At 41.1% G+C, this 22,816-nt stretch overlaps 1 protein-coding gene across 1 annotated transcript; it reads right to left on the bottom strand.

Annotated features, from left to right (window-relative positions):
• Window positions 1–668: 668 nt before the first annotated feature.
• Window positions 669–22,700, bottom strand: grm2b (glutamate receptor, metabotropic 2b; the record flags this gene model as incomplete). The annotated part of the gene is made up of 5 exons (XM_080462156.1): window positions 669–1,351; window positions 3,509–3,701; window positions 7,319–8,382; window positions 9,316–10,153; window positions 22,191–22,700. 5 exons carry the CDS (start codon window positions 22,698–22,700, stop codon window positions 1,278–1,280), a joined length of 2,679 nt encoding a protein of 892 aa, XP_080318282.1. The 3' UTR covers window positions 669–1,277.
• Between the last annotated feature and the right edge of the window lie 116 nt (window positions 22,701–22,816).

The raw sequence follows: 22,816 nt of genomic DNA, 5'->3' as shown, positions 1-22,816 counted from the left end.
TGAGGAGCTCATCCCAAGATTGTGGGAGGATGTTGAGAAAACCCTAATGATCACTTATAAAAGTGATCAGAGTGACACTGGGGGGGTTAGGAGGATGTTCACTATATCATGTCAGAGAGATCAATTAGTGTAATTCTGACCCGCACCGTCAGCTGCTGTCCTGCAGGTGTCCTCTTCGGCTTCAGCTGGAGGCTGATGGTCATTTCCACTTGTGCTTTATTACTCATGTCCTTAATCAATTACCTCATGTATTATTTAATCACTTTTACACAGTGTACATATAGAGAATCATTGCAATGAGACTGATTTTGGTGGTTATACTGCAGGTTTATAATATCTACATTTCAAGTGTATAAAGGATTTTTAAATAGTAAAAGGCCAGAAGAGAAATACCTAAAATGTGAAATGGAGAAAAAAAACTGTGCAAAGCATTTGTGAAGGCAGTCTTACAAAACAAATTCAACTCGGTTGTCTAATGTGTAAACTTACCAAAGATGTTCTTGCCAGGTATTTAAAAAGGAAAGAAAAAACAGGCAATAAATTGGTTATTAGGATAAGCTGGGATTTAAAAGTTGGTGGAACAAGAAAAAAACAACCAAAAGCCGTGATCATTACAATTCCAGTTAAATGATGTTTTGGGATCAAAGAAGTACTGGCACAAACGTGATGGGATTTATTGTTTTAATATTAAAAAAAAAGAACATTTTATTTACATAAATTACAGGAAAGCACACACTGTTATACCAGTCTACATTAACACATGTCCTTTATATTGTCTAGTTGCCTAGATTTCATTACGTACACTATGATTAGTCACATTTTGTTTAACAGTAGGGATAATTTCATCTTGAAACTTCTTTTTATTCTTTTTCGTCAATGTCTAAAACATTTGGATAAATTCACAGCACTGGATGGACAAGATAATAACAGCCTTTTGTTTTGTATAACACTATTGCTTCACAACCACCCATTTGACAACAAGACTTTTTAGGACAAGGCACGGTGCATTTTAATCACATCTATCGGTAAACCGAGGAGCTCACAGCATATTAAATCTATACAAAAAGGCTTTACAGTTGATACATACTGCTCGCTGTAGGAACATCATTTAGCTTTCACAGTTGGTTAACCTTGCCACGGTCAGTCCGTCCGTCAGTCAGTCTACCCTGACGGACTTATCTCTCTGGAACATGTTGGATGGCGTGGGGGGCTTCGTCACTCACGGCCCTGCTGGATGGGAGGATGGGACGGTCTCTTGCGCATCGAGAGGAACGTCTTCACAGGGAGGACGTGGTGGAGTCCACCACCTCGCGGCCGTTACAAACCGCTGGCACGTAGTTGGAGGCTGATCCTGGGAGAAGAAAGAGCAGTGAGGTCAGCCAAGCAACAGTGTTTCGCTGATAGGAAACACAACTGTTAACCAGAGATAAAAAAAAAAAAGGAGAGGGACAGTCTGCAGCCTGTCTTTGAAGAAGACTTCTTCTCTTCTGTTGCTTGACGGACATATTCAACAGCTACTTGAGATTAATTTTTTTAATTGCATTGCAACACTGAACTAGTTCCCAGTTTCAATTAGTTTTACAATCAAAACAAAATTGTAGTTCTATAAAGCTATAGGGCTGGTTCAGATCCACCTGGAGGTCTCGACTGCTGGATGATCTGAGCTTCTCTCCTACGACAGTAAATACAGTGAATATAAACTTTTTTGTAATTTGGGTCAGAGAAAAGACAATAGGCGTTTAAATGAAAGTGTTAAATACATCAATATTAAAAAAAACAATAGAATAGAATAAAGTGCACAAACACAGTGGAACGACATGAATGGACCATCTTGTATGTTTGATAAGGCCGTGAACACACTCTATTCGTTAATGAGCTCAAGATAAAAATGGCTCTAATCTAGAATTGCACAAAACAGAATTAATTGCTCAGGCATGCTGATGCAAAACCACAGAAACAAGCAGAAAGAAATGTTTAATATCAATGAATGTTGAAGGTTGTTTTTCCCTCTTTGCTTTCCTTCGACACTTTCTTTTAATAATTATTAATAAAAGAAACATTTAACTGAATGTAGTATATTTCACTTCTTTACTGTAGTTGAGCCATAATGTTGATCGCATTAAAAAATTTAACAGATTATCTTTTCTTATTTTCACAGATTGTTTAATCCCTGTCATCGTCCAGTAACCAGTAATCTCAGTTTAGCATGAGGACTTAAAATGGCAGGACAGCGACAATGGCTCCAACCAAAGGTAACTAAATCTGTAACCCGGTAGTTACTGTTTACTAGTAAATACATCATATCTTACTCAAATAGTTTGCACACGCAAAAAACAACATCAACTGTGAAATGAAAAAGGTTCATGTCAATACATTTGCGGAGCTTTCTCTTTGCTTGGTGGCAACTATTAGTCTGTAGACGGATTAAATGAATAAAGGTTTTGGATTTTAAATATATTTGCGCTAAATTAAGCTAATGTAATCTTTTTTATAGAATAGGTGATAATTCCCCAGCTTCCTTTTACGTGCCAGTCTTTGCAAGTTATGCTTATGTTTGGCTATTTGTCAAGCCGAATGGTCTTAATGCATTAAACACTATAGGGTTTGCTGCTGCAGGCCAAAACTGGCCCACAAGAGGCTTCCATCTGACCCACGGGATGATTTCTTAAAGTCTAAATAAATAAAAAAAATACTGCATTAGTATCAAAGCATGCTTGAGGCTGCAGTAATCCTGTGTTGAGAAAAGCGACAGACTTCTTTTTCCCACATTAACACAAAGAGAGTCTGTAGAGTTTCGTATCTGTTAGAACACCAGCCTCACAGCAAGAAGGTCTCCAGTTAAAATATATATTGTTTGTATGTTTTCTCGTGTGTCTGAGGGAATCCTCCAAGTATCCAAGTATTCTCTCCACAGTTCAAGGTCTCATCGGTGTGATTCAGTGTTTCTCTCGGTGTTTGCTGTGTGGAGGGTTTACGCTGCCTTCGTTCATGATCAGCTGGGTGGGCTGAGCTCCAGCACCCTGTGGTGGTCCGGAGTTGGATTAAGGGGATATATAAGGCAGACTGATGGATGGATAGCCAGGGGGGAATCAGTCCGTGACCAAAAGGAGTTAAGATAGCACTCTTTGTCCTCGGAAAAAGTTCATGGTTGCTCATGGTAAGTTTTGTAGAAATTGCGATAAACGTTAACAAACCCAGGAGGGAGTTGCATTTTCTTGCACCAAACAAAAAACTAAAGCAAAAAAAAACTTTGGAGTTGTTTGTGAGAGTTGGCGTTTCTATCAGCATCTGTCTGATGTTTCGGTGGATCAGAAATCTGATCGCAGCCGTACTTAAGAGGAGAACCGCGGCTTCCAGGGTAAGAGAGGTTGCCGTGATGAATTCTGAATTTTCAGAGGAAAAATCTATTTTAAATCTGTTTTCTGCGCGTCTTTGCACAGGTGCTTATGATTTATTTGGTATTTGAGAGAGCGCTCGGCATCCTGTGCAGGGCGGTGGGTGTTTGCACCTTTTGAGTAGCTGGAGCTGGGAGCGGAGGCGGACGTGGACACGGTGGCACTGAAGCGGTTGGCGGTGACTCGGAGGCTGGCCACGTTCTTCTGGGGCTGGAACAAGATGATGTGGACCTTGGGGGCAAAGAGGCAGCCGAGAACCACCGAGCCACTCAGACTGACGGAGATGCACATGGTGGTGGTCTGCACCTGTAGACAGAGGCGGAGAGATGATGAATATATATCAGCCTGTATTAGGTTTTTTTATTTTTGTCTTCAAAAGCATTGATGAAGTTTGTTCAAAAGGCCACCTGGCCCAGTCATCCCCCACATAAACACACTGCACAGCCTTTCATCAAATCAGGTTTTATTTATCTCCTGATCTGGTTGTTCAAAAACCTTGAATCCAGTCAGTGGATTTCCCACGTTCCCCTCCTGTGGTTATCCCCAAAGCATTTAACCAATCTGTTCATTTCACTCTTTTCTGAGAGTCACTAAAACAAACAGGGCCTTCGTTTCTAATACACTGTAAAACTGCAAGCATAGACAGATGTATTGATCTAAAATACACTTTACAGAGAGCTTTATTGTTAGTTATTGATAGACTGTATGACTGCAGGAGTATTCATCAGGAGTAAAGACAGTGAAATAGTTGAAAATAGCAGGGAAAACTGAATTCACGTTGATTAATTGCCCTCAATTACAAGTAGATGCACTAATAAATGAATGTACAAGGTACTACACTTTTTAACCTCATATATCTGCATAGAAAAATATATAAAACATCTACATTCTTTATAGACCAGAGGTTCTCAAAGTATGGGAGGACGAGCGCCACTTACAGAGCTCTTGATCTCACTTATTATGATATTTTAAATAGTTTATAGGCGTTTCACTTCATAGGCATAAAATATCACAACTCTTCTCTTGCTAGTGAGGAGACTTTTCATTTGAACTCTGGTTGATCTTTAATGCAAATTTCATGGTTTTAATTCAACATCATGTGTGTTTTAACTGAATAATTCATAAAGATATCCTCTAGTTATTTATTTTAATTTTTTTTATAAAAACCTACTTCTTAAACGTTAGTGGGAGAATCCTGCAGGGAAAAGGCCCCGACCCACAGCAGGGAGAACCACGGCTTTGGACAAACAATAAAATCTAGAAAAATGACACGGCCACAGTTTGTTTTGTGAAAAGATTCATATATCGAGCAGGAATTAGTTCTGTTACAGGTATTTATTGGCTATAAGAAAATATGCAGATCAAAAGGTTTCAAGGTTCACTTAAGTTTGTCGACACTGTGGATTGAACTTGAGCGAAATCGTTTTCGTACAAGCGCCTATAAATTCTACTTAATTACCATGATGTGAGCATATGCACTTCCACCGATTGAGGTATGGATTACTTTTCGCCTCACTCAATAAACGCAGAGCGCGACATGCCAGTGTGCTGTTTATAAAATACTCCTGCGTGTTTTTCTCGTATCAAAATCAAATACCCTCTTATATCCTCTCACGCCTCATATAGTCATTATTCCTGCATTATCGGGCATATTTACATTTTCAATTATGGATGTGGTTGTGTGTGAGGCTTTTAATTATGTATGTTAGCAATTCTAATGGTGCATTTGTATGTGCATGACTATGAGGGGCAAGCAGACGACTATGAGCTAAGCACAGCTGGCCGTCCTGGAAAGTCAGAGCCTTGTTAGTCATATTTCAGCTGCTAATGTGAGCTGACTGCTGGGGTCATCTTCCTGAGCTCCATCTCTTCCCACCCCACTGGTTACCCCCGCAGTCCAGGAACTTCTATTTGCAGAACCACAGCATGAAGTGAAATCCCTCCCAAACACACTGCACAACAGCAGTGCCGCAGAAATATGAAAAAGTCCCTACACGTTTTAACTTCAAAAAATAACCGGAGAAACACCACGAGGACCGCGGGTAGTATTCTTTTTTTTTTTTCTTCTATCCGCAGCTGCATATCTCTTTCTGCCACAAATATTACTTTAGCATTTCATCATGTTATTGAAATGTTAATTTGATTTGGATTAGCTGAGTAGCATTCCTTCTCATTTTCTTTTATTCCACTATTAAACATAGTGTTTAAACTCTGAATTCTTTGAAAAGGTTTGGGATTATGAATATTTTCTCATATCTTGTATTATATATTTTATCATATCTGGAAGTAGATCTGACACTCTTGTGATCTTTTTGAAATTTTCATTTGATTTGGAGCAGCGAGTTAATATTATTCTTTCACTGTATTTCATTTCAATGCTGAATTAACGGTCTAAAGTCTCAATAATACAAATGCATTGAAGCTATTTGAATACAGTGCAAAAGTTCATTTTTCCTATTTTACCATATTCAGTTTCAGCACTGAAACTTCCACATGCTTTTAAATCAAAAAGTAAAATATATCAACCCTTAATGTTTTTATTCAATGTGTGATAATTTTGGCCGATCAGTTATGGAAATAAAACATTGAAAATGTTTTATTATTTTAAAATATCTAACAACATCTGACTTTTTTTCAAATTTTTTTAACCAGAGAACACAATGATCCCAAATCAAATGAAACAGAATATCTCTATCTTTCTGTGAACTGTTTCACTGGACACCAAGGCCGCCCTCTCATCACAGTAGTTCTGCATTGTCCAACTTAAATTTGAATTATGGCAACTCTCCCCGAAGCCACCATTACTGTTGTCACATACTAGACCCAAAAAGCATCAAGGTCTCTGCAGTGTTGCCAACTATAACACTCTTTGAATTAATCTGTGTGCTGCCGCTCCAGAGTGAAGCCTTGTATTGTCGTATTGCACGACATTAAGCCGGTCTCTTAATAATGTGACAGAGGACCAGGAGAGGTGGTTTTGGGTACACGGTTTGGACGGTTCACCACAGACACAAAAAGCAAAAAGCCGGCATATAAAGCTTGTGTGATCCTGAATGACCCCCCCCCCCCGCATCTGTTTGCACAACAAAGGCCTTGTTGCACACCTTGACCAAAATGCTGTGGCAGTAGCCTTAGGTCTGCCTCAGGCTCCAGCATTGAAAACTTACACGGTCTGTCAGTTTTATACCCAACGTTTCTTTATTGTATTATTTTACACTGCAGGGAAAAACAGATTAATGTGTTCTTGCAGTCATGAATAAAACGTACACCCTAATGTTTTGGCCTGCTGTAACATTATAACAGAAACAAGCTAAGAATGCATATTCAGCCGATTTGTTGATTATCATTTGTGTGAAGCAAGCTAATTTTAGCCGCTAGTGTGCATTGAGGCTAAAGACTGCAACACTATATTCCCATGTGGCAGTGGTGCTGCACAAACGATAGGTGATGCCACAAAACAAGCTGGCATTCAGCACCTCGGCACAATTACCCAAATAGGAGTTCACTACTTCACAAGTCAAGGAAGGTCATAAACATCCAGAATTTATCCTTTTCAACCTGAAATGCATCATTAAGCATTTAGTGCCACTGAGTTTCCATGAATCAGATTGACTGTCATTAATTATTGCTATCAGTACATCCAGGCGTGAGCTCTCTCCAGAGTCTTTGTTCTCGTCTTGAAAGATCCTTCAACCCACATGAAAAGAAAGCTTGCTCTTTCATGAGTCTGGGTGATTGTGATCAAATGGAATGTGAAAGTGACACCTTCTTCTTTAGGAATGATAAATACACAAGGGGCAGTCATTTATAGGCTTTGTTTACATTATCCCGTGTCAGCGGGCTTGAGAGGTTCCTGAAAATATGAATTATAAATACTTGCTTGACTTTTTAAAAAAAAAGAAAACTAAAGTCGAGATAGTTACCCTGTAGTCACTGGCAGTCACATAGAAGATGGGCTGGAAGGCGAGCCAGATGATGCAGGTGGTATACATGGTAAACCCGATGAACTTGGCCTCGTTGAAGTTTTCGGGGCATTTTCTCGTCTTGAAAGCGTAGACGGTGCAGAGGATGATGAGGATGCAGTTGTAGGTGAGAGACATCAGCATGCTGGTGTCTCTGCTGTTGCACTTGAGGGTGACGACGTCCCTCCTCTCTGGGCTCACCTCCTTCCGAACCCCCGGCACCTCCACCAGGAGCCAGATAACGGCCACGAGCAGCTGGCAGGAGATAAGAGCGCCGCAGATTGCGACCTGGGACGCCGGGCTGATGAAGCGTGGTCGCTGCGCCCCATCCTTCACCCCGCTGAAAATGCGAGCGATGCGGTTGGTCTTTGTGAGCAGAGCGGAGTAACAAACTGCGAAGGAGGTGCCCAGGCCGAGCCGGCGCAGGGTACACACAGCAGTGGATGGTTTGGTGATGTAAATGAAGGTCATGCTGTAGCACATTAGCACTCCCAGCAAGAGGATGTAGGAGAGCTCGCGCCCACTCGCCTTAACCACAGGGGTCTCATTGTGCTTGAAGAACAGACCCACCACGGACAGGGTACACAATATACCGAGGCAGGAGATGGAAACAGGCCCGATAGCCCAGGCATCCTCCCACCGGATGTACTCTTCGGGAAGATCATAGCAGCCAGTCAAGTTTGCCAGAGGCCACTGCCCAAAACTGCAGTCAGCACACGTGATCTCATCCTGCAGGTACTGGTAGGGCTGGCAGGGAATACAGATCCAGCAGCAGACATCTCCGGGTTGCATGCTCTTTATCTCATTCTTTCTGCAGGGGTCGCTACACTGGGAGGTCGGTGGTACGACGCCTCGCCATGGTACAACGGAGGTGTTCAGGGTCAGGTTCTGGTCCCAGTAGCCCACTTTCCTGTAGACAAACTTCCCCTCCTCTTTGTGGTAATGGAAGATGTTGTAGCGACTGATGCTGTCACCAAAGGAGTCAAAGCGTACCATGCTCTCCGTGTCTACAGGTTTGAAAGGAGCTGTGGAGACAAAAAAAGAAAAAGAAAAAAAAGAAAAAAATTGTCATTTCTAATGTGGACTACTGAAAAGTTTGCATTTAAACTAGAAAGATACAGCATTTTGTACATTTGTACTGTAGGAGAAGTCGACGCACCTTCAACAGTGTCAAAGCAGTTTTACACTGTTGAGTCACCTTCACTCACTCACACACACACACACACACACACATAGAGGCCATGGAAGGTGCTCGACCCCAACTGGGATCAACTTAGAGTTCGATGTCTCGCCCAAAGACACTTTGACCAATGAACTGGGAACGGTGTGGTAGGTTACTACCAACCCTGGGAATGGATGACGACCCATTCTACCAACAAAGTAATTTATTTCATGAAGGTCAGCACTTATTGAGGCAATAACTACATTTTCTTAACTGCAGTGAAGAGTACATACAGTGTATGGAAAATCATTCATTAGTTCTAATATAGGGTATAGAATGTGAAAAAGAAAAGTCTCCAATGGCCATTTCAATTACCATAAAAGAATCTTCACCAGCCATAAATCAGAGTGCAGATTACTGCTGACGACATGAATATGATCAACATGGGCTTCGATCCACCTCAGTTCATTTAAATGTGATTATTCATTTATCCAGTCATCTCTGGATATTATGTTCTCGATGTGTTCCCATCTCACTGATCCATCCATGCTACTTTATGGATTAACGATGCTAATTGAATAACTACAAATCCCCTTTCTTCCCCGAAAAGAAATCCTAAAGTCCTAATCCTGTGACATGCTTACATAGAACCAGCATTTGATTTACAGTAATACATCCATGCTGATTTAAATCTTATTTTGGTATTTTTAAAAACAGCACAATTGACTTTTATGATGATAAACATTAAAACAGTGTGTGTCTGCATTTTGTTGTGTTTTTGTTTTTCAGTGCTTACCCTCAAATCTGGTCTTCAAGATGAACTCCTTGTAAAATCTTTTGCCATTACCTGGTTTCATGGCGTCACATACTTTGGATGTGTTGGAGCACACGGCCTGTCTCATGTTGTGCAGGGCATAAGCCATGGCGTAGACCGCGTTCACCACAAACATGATCTTGGACTCCTGCTCAAAAGTCCCGTCTCTCAAACTGCGATCGCTGCAGCCGTGCTCCTGGAGGCTGCAGCCAAAGCGGTGCTCCCAGAACTCTTTGAACCACGGGTTCCTCGTGTTGGTGTACGGGTTCAGCTTGGTGAAGTAGTCTTCAAACTCTCTAATTCGGTACGAGGCCAGTTCGATGGTGAACGCACTGTCTGCCGCAGTCTCGCTGCCCCTCACCACGCTCTCCTGAGCGCCCCAGCCGTCACTCGCCACCCATATGAATGACACGTTCATTCGGGCGGCGGCCACGAGGAGCTCACGGGCGTCCTCGCTCCGGGTGAACAGGATGACCACCTTGGCGTTAGACTTCTGCTGCAGGGAGCGAATGACATTCTCGTAGCCCTGGCGGTTCATGGACCGGCTCACTTTGGCCGAAGTGGCGATGCAGATCTGGCGAGTGCGGGCCTCCTGCTGGAAGGCATCGATGCCAGTTTCGCCATAGTCACCTTCCGAGGCTACCGTTGACACGTAGGTCCAGTTGAAGTATCGCAGGATCTCAGCCATGGCCTTGGCCTGGTAAAAGTCAGGCGGTACAGTGCGGGCAAAGTAGTCATAGCGGGTTTTGTCACTGAGCTTTGCACTCGTGGAGGCGTAGCTGATCTGAGGGATCTGGAACAAACGCAAGAGATTGGCCACCTGCAGAAGAAAGAAAATAAAATGTGGTCAAGTAACTTAATTTCATGCTTTTAATCACCCCATTGATAGATTTATCTCATTAACACTGGCTTTCAAAGGCTCTGAAGTAAAAACAGAAACAGAAGAAAATTAATACTGTATAAAGGGCTCAAGCATAAAAAGGACTGAAAAAACCCATGGCTGTTAATTTACTGTAACTAATGTAAGTGTACACATCATGTATCAGGATTTTTTTGTTAAGTTAGGTCACTTGGCTTTGCATCTGCATGGGAGTAGATCGAAAAATGTTAATGATGCAGTTTCAGTCATTTTTAATGTTCATAATTATTTCTGGGGGGTTTTCTTGTCTGGGATCCCTGTGGAAATATTAGAGTAACTAATGTTGTAATACACGCTTTCTTTTATTTCAAAGATACTGATTATATGAGCTTTGTGACCTCAAGATTAAATAAATTGATAAATTAATCACATTTTTGCACAGAAGGCATTAAAGTGTTTAAAATAGACCCTTCGGTCTTACCTTGAGTTTTAAAAGCACTATTATAATTTCTTGAAAATAAATTCAGAGTCAGAATATATGAGAGGAGTCTAAAAAACTTTATAAATACTCAAATGAAAGCAAAGGTTATTATTTTGAGGACTGACGGATGGATGTGTCATGTATTCCTGCACAAGTGATAACTTTAGAAGCACAATCTTTGATACAAACAGACGGCTGGATGTGTAAAATAATGGGAGTTGATCCAAACTGGATTTGTTAGTTTCCTCCAACCAAGATGCGATTTGCTGGTGAGGATATAAGATACCCTCTGGTTGACATAGTTTACCACAGGGGGAAAAATATGTATCCTCCTTTCATGGCAGTTGAACTCCTTCAGAAAAAAACTAGAGAACTATGAAATAATAGAGAAATCAAAATAAAGTGGAACAATCAACTCTCACACATTGAGAGTGAAACTCAGATACTTTGCACCATGTTACTCTGTGAGGCTCTAATAGTGAAAAGTCAAATTCTACCCTTTAATCAACAGCGTTCATACAATTCTATTAATTGAAAAGTTGTTTTGTTTTACAGAGAATTTCAGCCTGGTATAACCTTTCAATTATCTCTTTTAAAAACCTCTAAATTATACCCCTTTAATAAAAAAGGTTTAAATGTTCTGTCTCACCCATGTATTTTTTAAGAGCATTTGCTTTTAAGCTGGTAGATATTCATCTGGTCTGGAATCGAAGTGGAACCATTCAAGCGTTTTGTGACTGTCTGATTGTTTGCTTCAGCGCCGTGGCAGAGACGGGTGATGGCAGGAGCAACTATTCAATGTTCCTCTATCTCAAACCATTTACTCTGTCAGGGATCCACATCACCAGCAGCTCGTGCACAAATCCCCTTCACTAATATTGCCAGATAACAACAGCAACAATGGCACAGGGATAAGGTTTTTTTTTAATCTTTTTTTATCAGTGCGCTGCTCCACTTAAAGCCATTCTGTCGAGACATTTTGGACTCATGAAACATTCTGACACAATTTCTGATGCCTGCTGAACGAGACAAACATATTGATTCACTCGAGGGGGTGATTGCTGCTGATGCTGATATTTCACCGGGAGTGAATGATAATCTTCGACTTAAAACTCAGCGCGGCATTCATGTTGTCAAGATCTTGCGGAAATAAGTGTGTCAGAGTCACAACATAAAATAATAGCAATTATTTTCCCACACAGCATTATGAGAGCTGTGACAGAGCAGCTGTAAAAACTTGTCATTTTGCAGGATTCCTTATGCGATACGGTGGTGATTAGTCAATACCCGCGGGCTTCAATATAACTGCTTGTTCCCTCAGGCATCATCGTATGCCTGGAAGCTTTCCAAACAATGGCATGGATGGGTATAATTGGAACCTACATCATTCACACCAAGTCTCCTTAAGAGAACCATTCTCTCCTCTAGCTCACGCCATAATTTCAGCCCACAATAATTTAAAAAGCTCCATTCTGTGATATCATGGATAACACATATTATATATACATCAAATGCACAATTGTCTGCACCCCTTTAGCCATTTTTGTCAGTCTTGATGCAGTTTGTTGGGCCTGCAGGTCCATCAACATCCATTAATGGAGCCTTTTGCATCCTTTATGCCCACGCTATCCAGACTTGGGTCGCTGGGGGTGTCTGGAGCCAATCAGCTAACACAGGGCGAAGGGCAAGGCGGGTTGCCTGTCCATTGGGACTAACACAGAGAGACAAACTATTGCACCTTCACTCTGTATATTGCACATGAAAAACTTTCAATATCCACTAATGGCTCTCTTCAGCATCAGGTAGGTGGCACAACTAACTCCCCCCTTGATCCACCACCCATTAGTTTAAACCCACTCAAGACATTGCTGTGAACTTTGGCACACCCTTTGATGTCTGTCTTCAGCGGTAAGCGTGTTCATTGGGAAAGAAGTCATAGCCTCCCTCCCTCAAAAACTTTAGCCAGCTTAAACACCTGTGTGTTGTAGTGTGCTCATTTGAATGACTTGATCACTTTTATTTTATTGTGGTAAACAAGCAAAAACGGAACTGGGAAATTATTATGATGAGTTTTGTGATTTATTTATTTTTTCTAACTGCCAACTAACTTCCTGTTGCAAATGCGAAACAATGAGTAGTGAAACCATCAACCAACATTCTCACTGGCAGGTACTTCTAGTGACTGAAAGCTCAACAGTGAGCACATAGTGTGCTGACATAATGGGTGACATTTAAACGTTTCACTTTCTGAATCTCTGCAAGTTAACAGTGTTATTAGCATTTTTCTAAGCCTCTGGCATCACAGACTTGAATTGTTAATTTATTTATTTTCATTTTTTGTTGAAGTTTTTCCTGTATACCATTCTGTGATTGCACAAGTTAGCTTTTCCTGACACAGTCACCTTTGCATTAGTCCGGTGAGACTTCGGGTGAGTAAGAAACTTCATTGCACGCAAACACAAGGGAGACTACTTGACATTGGAAATTCAATGCAAACATTTTCATTTCAGAAATTACAGGCATTAGCCTTGATCTGTGCGCAGCTTAACCCCCCCCTTCAGTTAAAGCACCCCAACGATGACAAGCAGCAGAAAACACAGACACACTGCAAACTCTGGAGGCAATGAATGTAAATATGATGTATTTAGACAAGCAAAAAGCATCCAGCAGTGGACCTATATTGTATTTCTCGTGGAAAATAGGGCAGAGGTCTCATCAAATTACCTACTGTGAGATGTGATTTCTGTAGTTGATGCGTGGCAAAGCCTGATTAGATCTTCTGATTTAATCTATGTTGCCTAGGATAATTATATATATATATATATAAATAAATACATACAATATGTAAGCAGTGTTTATGCAGCAGTCTAACCTATCGACAGCTACACTGAGCCAGTCAGTCACACTTGCATGGTAATAAGGTAGTTTCCTCTCGCAGAGATTTTCAGACAGGCAGTTGGCCTTCAGCAGTAGATTGGTGGAGAAGCCTGACAGCACACCTTTCAGGACGCCACTGGAGTGTGTGACAGTAGCCGTCTGTTCGTCCTCGTGCGGTATTTTCCTCTTGCTCTCTCGCTCAGCTGACGACGCCCACAGTGCTGGCTCATGAGTGTGCTGTACTACGGCACACGCTGTCCATCAAACTGAGAAAACCTCAAATGTGCATTTAATTCCACAATTAAGTCCCACAACTGCAGAGGGATGATGCAGTTTGCAGGGAGCTTCCTCGACACTTTTACCGACTCGTTTATTCAAGGCTGGCAACATCCTTGTTCACCTTCCGACAAACATACAACTCCAGACTTTACCTCACCCGAACTCCTCTCTGTTGATGGCCTAAAACCCTCTAACAACCACCACAGGTTAAATAAATAAATAAACCAGGCTCCAATTAGAGGCTTTTCACGGTTCAATGGCTCAAATTCCAAAAGTTGTCCCCAAATGAGGCTCAGAGCTCTGGCCACAGCAACTCCAACATAATGTGTGATGAAAGCTTATTTACATCAGAGCCTCGTGTTACATCGGATCACATTTTGTGGCAATGCCCCGCGTCTTGGTTTTATCTATCAAAAACATGAAAACTCTTTCAAGATGCAGAACTTATACGAGCAAAGATCAGCTGCAATGTAACATCCTGGATGTTAGTGTTTAAAAGAATACAAATGGTTGGATGAATGGTCGTTGAAATACTTTATTGTGATTATAGCAGTAAAACAGGCCATGAGAGTCTTGTTGTAGGTCTACATTTGAGAAAATCATTAGATAAAAACAGTATTATTGATAATGTTACTTGAACCTTCTCCAGCTCTGTCTTTCTTTTCTACAGCCATCACACTTTTGCAATGGAGCAGAAAAGTCCATGCTTTATTTCAATATATACATAATGCAACTCTGAAAGAAATGATACTATAAATCTGGAATTATTTAAATCTGAATGAAAATTGAAAATTCCTAGAAATGGCAGATTAATTTACTTGTATGCCTTCATGACCTTCCACTTGACAGGCAACACAAGGATCATTCATTTTTGCTCTTATTCTTCTATTCAGTTTGGTTTATTGGTTAATTGTATTAATTAATATGCATTTTACTATTTTATAGGTTATATTAGAATATTTATTTAAAATTATAAATGGCCATATGAATTTTTGTTGGTGGAACTGTTTTAAAATCATCTATGATGTTATACGTCTTTAGTTGTATTGAATTGTCATTTTGCCAACAGCTAGAAGTGTATTATGAGTAAGTTCCTGTATTTTTTTATTCTTTCTTTCTCTTTTATCCTAGATTTTACTCCAACCTCTTCCACCAGATGTTCTTCACACACAATAAAGAAAAAAATATGTTTACATATTGTGCTGTGTTGTCTCAACACACCACAGTACAGAAATAATTCTGTATGACATGTCAAACCAGGAGGCCTGCAGTGAGTGCTGTTAACGCAAGGGCAAAACGAAGCAGAAAACAAAATAAATGGTAGATGAAAGGTTTCTGTGGCAAAACTGGAACGTGCACAGTGGGGGAAAAAAAAAGAATCTAGTTTTATGTTCAGATTCTCAGCTGCGTGTGTGTTAAGAGTCACGTGTTTGCCATGATGTGTATGAGATGCATCAAGGGATTTCCAAAGTGGCAAAGAAAGATGTGAGACAGCTGGAACACGGGCAGTCTCTTACTCATGTGTCTGTCATGATTTTTTTCAGCATGGAAAGTCCATCTGTACGTCCCCGAGGTCCCTGTCAAGCTGAGCCCCGCAGTAGATACAGTAGATGACATGAAGAGTGAAGCTGTGGATGTACAGTGCACCAGCCAAACACACACACGCACACACGCACACACACACGCACGCACGCACGCACGCACGCACACACACACTTACTATGTAGATCAGTTTTTCCCCACATTATTGTTATCTTGCTTTAGAAATCTTGTTTACAGAATCCCACAAACAACAATATATCCATCCTGAAATCTTGCTGGTTCACATTGAGATTAATGTAATAAATGTCTGCACATGGCAAATTTGTAAAGTAAAGAAAATGAAAATAATTGCGGTAAATAATGCTGCTATAAACTATAATTAATTTTTCTCTGCAGAAGTTGCCAGAGAAATACACACGTTTTGATACTCAAAACCGTTGAAAACCTTGGAAAAAATATATATAATGTGTGTTTATAGAGCATACTGAATGTGTTTTAGAATAACAAACAAGTGTGCCATAAAATTGAGAAGATGGAAGTGAAAGGCAGCGACAGGTATGTATTATTTTGTGTGCAGCAGCCTAAACGTCCACGGAAACACTCACAGCGAGGCAGCAGCATCAAGACTGAAGCGTGGTACTCTAACAGCCGCACAGAGGTGTGATACAATTGATTCTGCTACATCCCGCAAACACATCTCACAATAAGGATGTTTTTGCTGCGCTCCTCTACGACAACTTTATACAAATGTTCACTATTCCTGTGAATGGGTGCACTACCTCTTGCTATGCAAAACTTAATCCTCCAAATTGGAGATTGGCGACAACTTTCCACCTCTCATGCACTTGCTCATTTGCATTTGTGTCTGCCAGCCAATCTCTGAGCGCTTTTTTTTTTTTTTTTTTTTTTTTAATACCTGCATCCTTGGAAGAAAAATCACAGCGGTGTAGTGAGCCTCGTGCCTTTTTAATATAGTATATCTGCTGGATCTACTTCCCATCTGTCCTTCAGAGGAGGAGGGTTTTTTTCAGGCTGCTGTGGGTCTAATTTTAAGAAGGCAGAGTTGGAAAGAGTATTAACAGTTTGTTCTCAAGTACAGCTACTATTGCAATTCTCCCATTGTACTCATTTACAAATGAGAAAGGCTTGAGTAAAGGCATTTTTTTTATAACAACCACTTAAAGCACAGGTTAGAGTTTCACAGCAGAATTAAGAGGAGGACTTCAATCCATTCTACCTGGATGGATGAGGTTTTTTGTGAATGAGTCTCACTGCAAAATACATGGAAAAGCTTTCCCATCATGTAGTGGTTGTGTTATTTTCCAAAGCTAAAGTTCAAAGGACATTTTTCATACAAAGGAAGTACAAAAAATACGTCATGGCAATTGTGATAAAAATGTGCATTGCAGGAGTTTCCTCTGTTGCTCAAGTGGCTTGACTTCAAAATGTACTCAGTCGTTTAGTGGATTTAAGTGTGAGTAAAATGACATCCTCCAGAAAATATGAGTGCCCTTAAGCATTACTTAATTACCATATTATGAGTATCTATAATTTGTTGTTTTGCATCATGGCTGATAAATGATTCATCCTCAACTAACTCTCACAAGCAGACACAGTAATGTCCCGTCCCAGGACACATGACAGGGACGAACAACTGCTGCCTAATGCGCAGGATCGCGCCAACAGGTGTGTCCTATATGTAATGTAAGGACATGCCTTCATGTTCCGCAAGACCGTAATCCCAAACTAAAATTAGTGCTAATATACGTACTTAGTGATGCACTGACAAAAGGAAATGTGAGCTGATTTGCATGTGAGCACTATTTTAGGGGCAGACAGTTCTTCACGTTAAACTTTACATGGATTATGTCCTCCCACCAGCAAAACAAAACTCACCCCAAGAGCAATCTTCAGATGCACATGAGTACAGGGATACATCTGCCCTTTTACGCCTCCTTAAAGCTCTGAGATGTTGTTTCTCGCCCTTAGCACTTCTAAAGTAAACTTGTTATTTTTCTTGTGACTATAACTGAAATGCTGTAATGCAGTCGAACAATCATCAGCACTAAGTTGTGAACAGCAGCGTTGGGTTCCGCGTACAGACTGATCATTTATTCCTGTGATACTATGCCCACACAGAAAAGAAAAAAAGAGTGCCTCAAGACTGACAAGAGACGAGACGAATTGTATCTAGGAACCGAGAGACCAGCAGTATTAGTGGCTGTGTATCTCCTGACTCTAACCAACCTTGAATTCATTACAATGTTTTTCTAAACTTTGAATGACATTCTGATGTGCTAATTAGAGAGCTGAGCTGTGTTCTCCGAATGTGCTAAAACTTCCCGTTCAAAAATAACACTTTCAGGCAGGGAAGTGGGGGGAAGAGGAAAGAGGAGGAGAGGAGAGCGGGGAGGGAAAGTTAGGAGGGGATTCAGTGATAAAATCTAATAATAAACAAGACCCTTTTCAAGTTAACACCAAAACAGGTTTTTTTTTTTTGTTGTTTTTTTTTGAACTCTATGAAGACGGAAGCGCAATAAAGACATAGCCCTCTCCGCTTCCCCCGCTCGGCACGCCAGCCGAGTTAATAAACCACAGCAAACCAAAAATATTAAACATCAATATGTGGCAGGACAGATGTTATAACCTGGAATTATTGAGGGCCTCCCAGCAGCTTCAGCAGCGAAAAGACAGAGTTTGTCGAGTGGCCCTGCGGGATTCTGTAGCTGCTTTTGGAGTATGAACGTAGGATATTACATTTTTAGGAGTGTAGTTGTTATTGCAATATTACATGCTCAATTTAAAAAAAAAAAAAAGAAAAAAAAACCCTGCTTATCTTTCGAGGCAAATGGATTCTTGTCCCAAAAGATTCTTGAGTTTTCTTTTTGTGTTCGTTTGGTACAGATGCAACACTAACTATGTGGATCTATGTGAAAAGTTACTTGGATAAAGTTCATGTTTCAGACTATGTTGTGATTTTGCCTCTGAGCAAATTTCAATATTTGATTGTGTCTAGTTAAAACATAGTGCTTTGTGAATTTGAAGATACAAATCCCATATTAATCTTGTTTGTCTGGTAAATGTGTGCGAATAGTTAAAAATGTTTTCATAATTTGCATTATCTATTAATTGTTTCCCCGTGGTCCCAGGTTACATTTGTATCTGTAAAATGTGTAGGCTGTAGAGGCTGAGTCATCACTCATGGTTGATTCTGGACAGCCAACATCCCAGATGGCAATAAAAGCTGTTTTCAACAACTTTTAGCGGCGAGGAAATGTACCAAGGACAAGAAAACACTCCAGGATGAGTAAGATCATGAAGAAAGTCTGCTAAATATTCCTGGGCTAATTATGTACCAATCCTTCGAGACTGGGGAGAAACTGGCTCGTCTCCCACCGTCTCTATCACCCCGTCCTTGGCCCAGTCACAGCAGCATCAGCCTCCTCCACATGCAGGTGGACACATCCCTGCCAGCCAATGAAGATGCACCCCACAGATGGGAAAAGCAACTCCTCTCAAAGTTCCTCTAGGACGGTCCTTGGCTCTCGTCCTACTCAGTTTTATAACCTTTTATCTTTACAAAGTGCCACTCAGGGGTAAATAGAGACTGTGTAAAGCAGTGACCTCCCCAAAAAAATCCCACCATGGGCTCCTGGCTACTCTCACGGCTCAATTCATTACTGTGGCCGGGAAGTAAAGGCCCTGACAAAAGAGACTGTGAAGTGTAGTGACAGTAGAGGTATGTATTCAAATTCATACAAAAACACTCGAGAGACGAGAGTTTCTTTGCAAGTCTTTGTCACTGTGTGGCTGCTGAAGCCTCATTCACAGGGAGAGAAGCACACTGGTCTTTTGTCGGAGAATCATCGAACAATATGGGACGCAAAACCCACGTCATTCACTCTGTTTTGAGAGAGGAAGTCCTGTGTGTAAAGCAGGCTTTAGATGATAATGACATGGCCGTGTATTCTCAATCTTATCTGTACAACTCTCCATTCATCTTTAAGACGCTGAGATGATGTTTTCATCTCTGCAGGCTCCTGGCAATTAATTTTACTGAGAGTCAATAGTATTCTTGCTGCAACACTCGACCTATTCAGGAAACGGCGTTTTCAATGTTTTCTAATGTGCATCAATGTGGAGTGGGGGTGGGGGTGGGGGTGGGGGTGGGGGGGGATTATGCATGAAAATCAAGTGAGGTTTTCCTACTGTGAGGATCCAGTCAAGAAAAAACAGCACCAAATGAGCTCCAAGATCAACATACAGAGAACCTTGTGAAAATACATGTCACTCATTAGAAGTGGAGTGAACCCTTTACTTCGACTCTATTCAAATATATTATATGTCAATTGTGGTTGATAATTATAAATACATCAGTTCACCTGCAGACTGTAGTTTGAACACCACCAGCCAAAGTTACACATCATATAACAAAGTATGTTGTTGGGCTGCAGGGTGGAGTGAAAAAACTATAGTTTGACTCCAGGTGCACAGCCTTTTTGTGTGGAGTTTGCATGTTCTCTCCATGTTTACATGGGGTTTCTCTGGGTAATCCAGCTTTCACCCATAATCCAAAGACATACATGTTACCATTTTCCAGACTATGGATCGCACCTCCGTATAAATGGCATCTGTCAAAAAAATGTGTCTTAAAGAAGAAAGAAAAGAAGTCATACGGTGTATCAAATGGATTTAATTTTTCATGCCCTGATGCAACTGCAGGGTCAATAATCCCGGGCCTCACATTTAAAAAAAAAAAATCTGTGAATTAGTTTGCCCAGGCATTGTGCCTTTTCACTCCCTCACAAGTTTCTCAGACACACCAGACCCTCTGATGCTCTGTTATTGTTTTCTATTGTATGTATTATTGAATTTTTAGCTTTGGATTCTGCTGTGCAGCTCAGTCTTTCTGGTCCCATTGTTGCATGCACTGTCAGTCAAACACAGCAGTAATGGAGGATTTTCTTTGGTATCATCATGTCGTGACATCTAGTGGTGCCAGTTGGATGGTATGTACCGATATATAAATAAATTGTTTTTTTAAATATGTGTCACATCGCCAGCAAATATACAAAAAAAGAAGTGTGACATATAGTCCAGAAAATATAGAAGATGAATTTGTGGCTCTGATCTTGCCTGCGTGTGTGAATGTTTGCTCTGTTGCAGACTGGCAACCTGTCATGGACGAACCCTGCTTTTCACCTCAGGCACTCACGGCCTTAAGTTACTGATGATTAAACTGGAGCGAAGAGATCATTAAATATAACTCAGCTCATTCAAAACCTCCAAAAACTACAGCTGGTTTTCATTTGTTCTTTTGAATATCTAAAATGCCTAATTTAGTTCCTGTCATGAACAAACATTGATGATATGCCAGAATAATTAAATAGTATGAAACAGGTGAGGTGCTTGCAAGAAAATGTACCTCATTGGTAAATAGATATGTAACACCGACAGATAAATGCCAAACCACCCATCTTTAATCCCTCTTTATTCGTCTTCAGGTTGCAGAGTCGAACCCAACTGATTATGAGAGATGGCAAAGTACAAGCAGCCTTCACAGGACAAGCAGAGAGACAATCTCACACACACAAAGAAGCACACATTCACACCGGCACATTCAATTTTTGAAATTCTAATTTGCCTCAAACTCTTCGTTTGGACTGTGTGAGGAAACTGATAAAAATAGAGAATCTCTGTTTAGAAAGACCCTCAACCCTGCACCGGCTCAAACTGGGAATGTGATCTTCCCACTCTGCATCACATGGGAATGTATAATATATACCACGAATGTGTAGAGTTTTATTATTGTCTAATGTAATTAACCTGCGTTTGTGTGTATTTGTGTTGATATAATGTTTGTGTAATGTTGTGATCTGGATTTAATGGAAAGTGTAACCCAATCATTTCTACACACTTTGTCTCACCAGTGCATCATGGTAATTATGGCGAGTGAGGACGATCAGAATTAATTAATTATGCTCAGATGCATCGCCTCTGGCAACCTTTCAGACGTGTGTGAAAGGTCAATTTTTATTTATGATGCAGGAATGAAGTCGCTGGCAAAGTGATGGATGTCACGTTGTATGTTGAGGCTTCAAACTGAATCGTCCCTTGTGGAGTTTTGTTTCAGCCAAAGCAAAATCTTTCTTGTGCAGGAGGCTCAAACCTCCAGGTCAGAAAAAAGGGGTAAATGCATGGAAATTCTGAGTGATCGTCTTGATTTTTGGAAGCAAAATGAAGTGAATGTGAGGAACTCTGTTGCTGATTGAATGAAAGCCAACTACCGGTATGTGAAAAGATTTATTCATTTAGAAGTAATGCAATGCAAGTTGACAGACCAAATGAATGGCATCTTATTAACTCAAGTGACGATAAAAATGTGTTTTGGTAGGAAATACTCTGAGAAATACTGTCAGTTTTCACATTGGAATATTTGCTGAACCTTATTGATTGAAAGTGTTTGAAAATTCAAATGGGACAGATATCCAGCTACAGAAATGCTTGTGCTTTGTTAGTCTCTTTTGTGGTGAGTTATACAGTTAATTTAAATATAATGCCAGAGCACTGAGCTGCATTACAAGGATAGAAAACATAATTAGTATTGGATTACCATTCCTGCTCAATGAAAATGTATATGTTGTGCTACTTGGGCGAGGTTATCGCTCAGTAAAATGTGATAATCCTACCGTGTAAAACGTCCTCAAGCTCTGGCAAAGCTCCGGTTAATTTAGTCTCCTGAAGCACCCAATGATGATTATCAAATGCAAATCAAACGTGATGCTAATAAAAGAAAGCGGCAAGGTTTTGCATGCTTACCTGGATTGAAACGTCGCTGTAGGATCCTCCAATAACCCCGGAGATGGCCAGTGGGACCTCGTTCTGGACGGGACGGGAGCCATCTGGGCATATGAAGCCAGGATCGTGCACCTTGGTGAGAGACGCTCGGACGAAATCGAGGGACTGCTCCAGAGCGTAGGTGTCCTTCGAGCAGGTGTCCAGGATGTGGGCCCCCAGCTGGAGTCCGGGCAGAATGCGATCGCTGGCATTAATCTCATCAAGCGCCAACAGCATGGCCTCGAGCCGCTGTATGCCTCTCTCCTCGTTGATTTTACCGCAGTCCTCCGTCCCGTCACCTTTATGGTGCACCGGGAACAGGGCTCCAATCACCAAGTCTCCATCTATGATGATCTCACGCTTGGCCGTGGGGGGCAATCTGGAGATGCTAGGCAGGACTCCTGGTATCAGCAGCTCGAGCAGGAAGACGTGGAGAGGCCAGTAATGGGCAGAATTGGCCTGGGACTTGGGGCAGAGCACGGCGCTCAGCATGGCAGGATCAGGTGGCAAAGTGTAGCTGGTTGAAGTCGAGAGGAGCAGAGGTTCACACACTCTGGAGGGAGATTACTTTCAGGTATTCTGTCGGAGAGTGCAGCATGTCTGATATT

The sequence above is a fragment of the Lipophrys pholis genome (genome assembly GCF_963383615.2).
Source record: "Lipophrys pholis genome assembly, chromosome: 4".
Taxonomy (NCBI): Eukaryota; Metazoa; Chordata; class Actinopteri; order Blenniiformes; family Blenniidae; genus Lipophrys; species Lipophrys pholis.
This window is presented reverse-complemented; position numbering and strand designations above follow the sequence as displayed.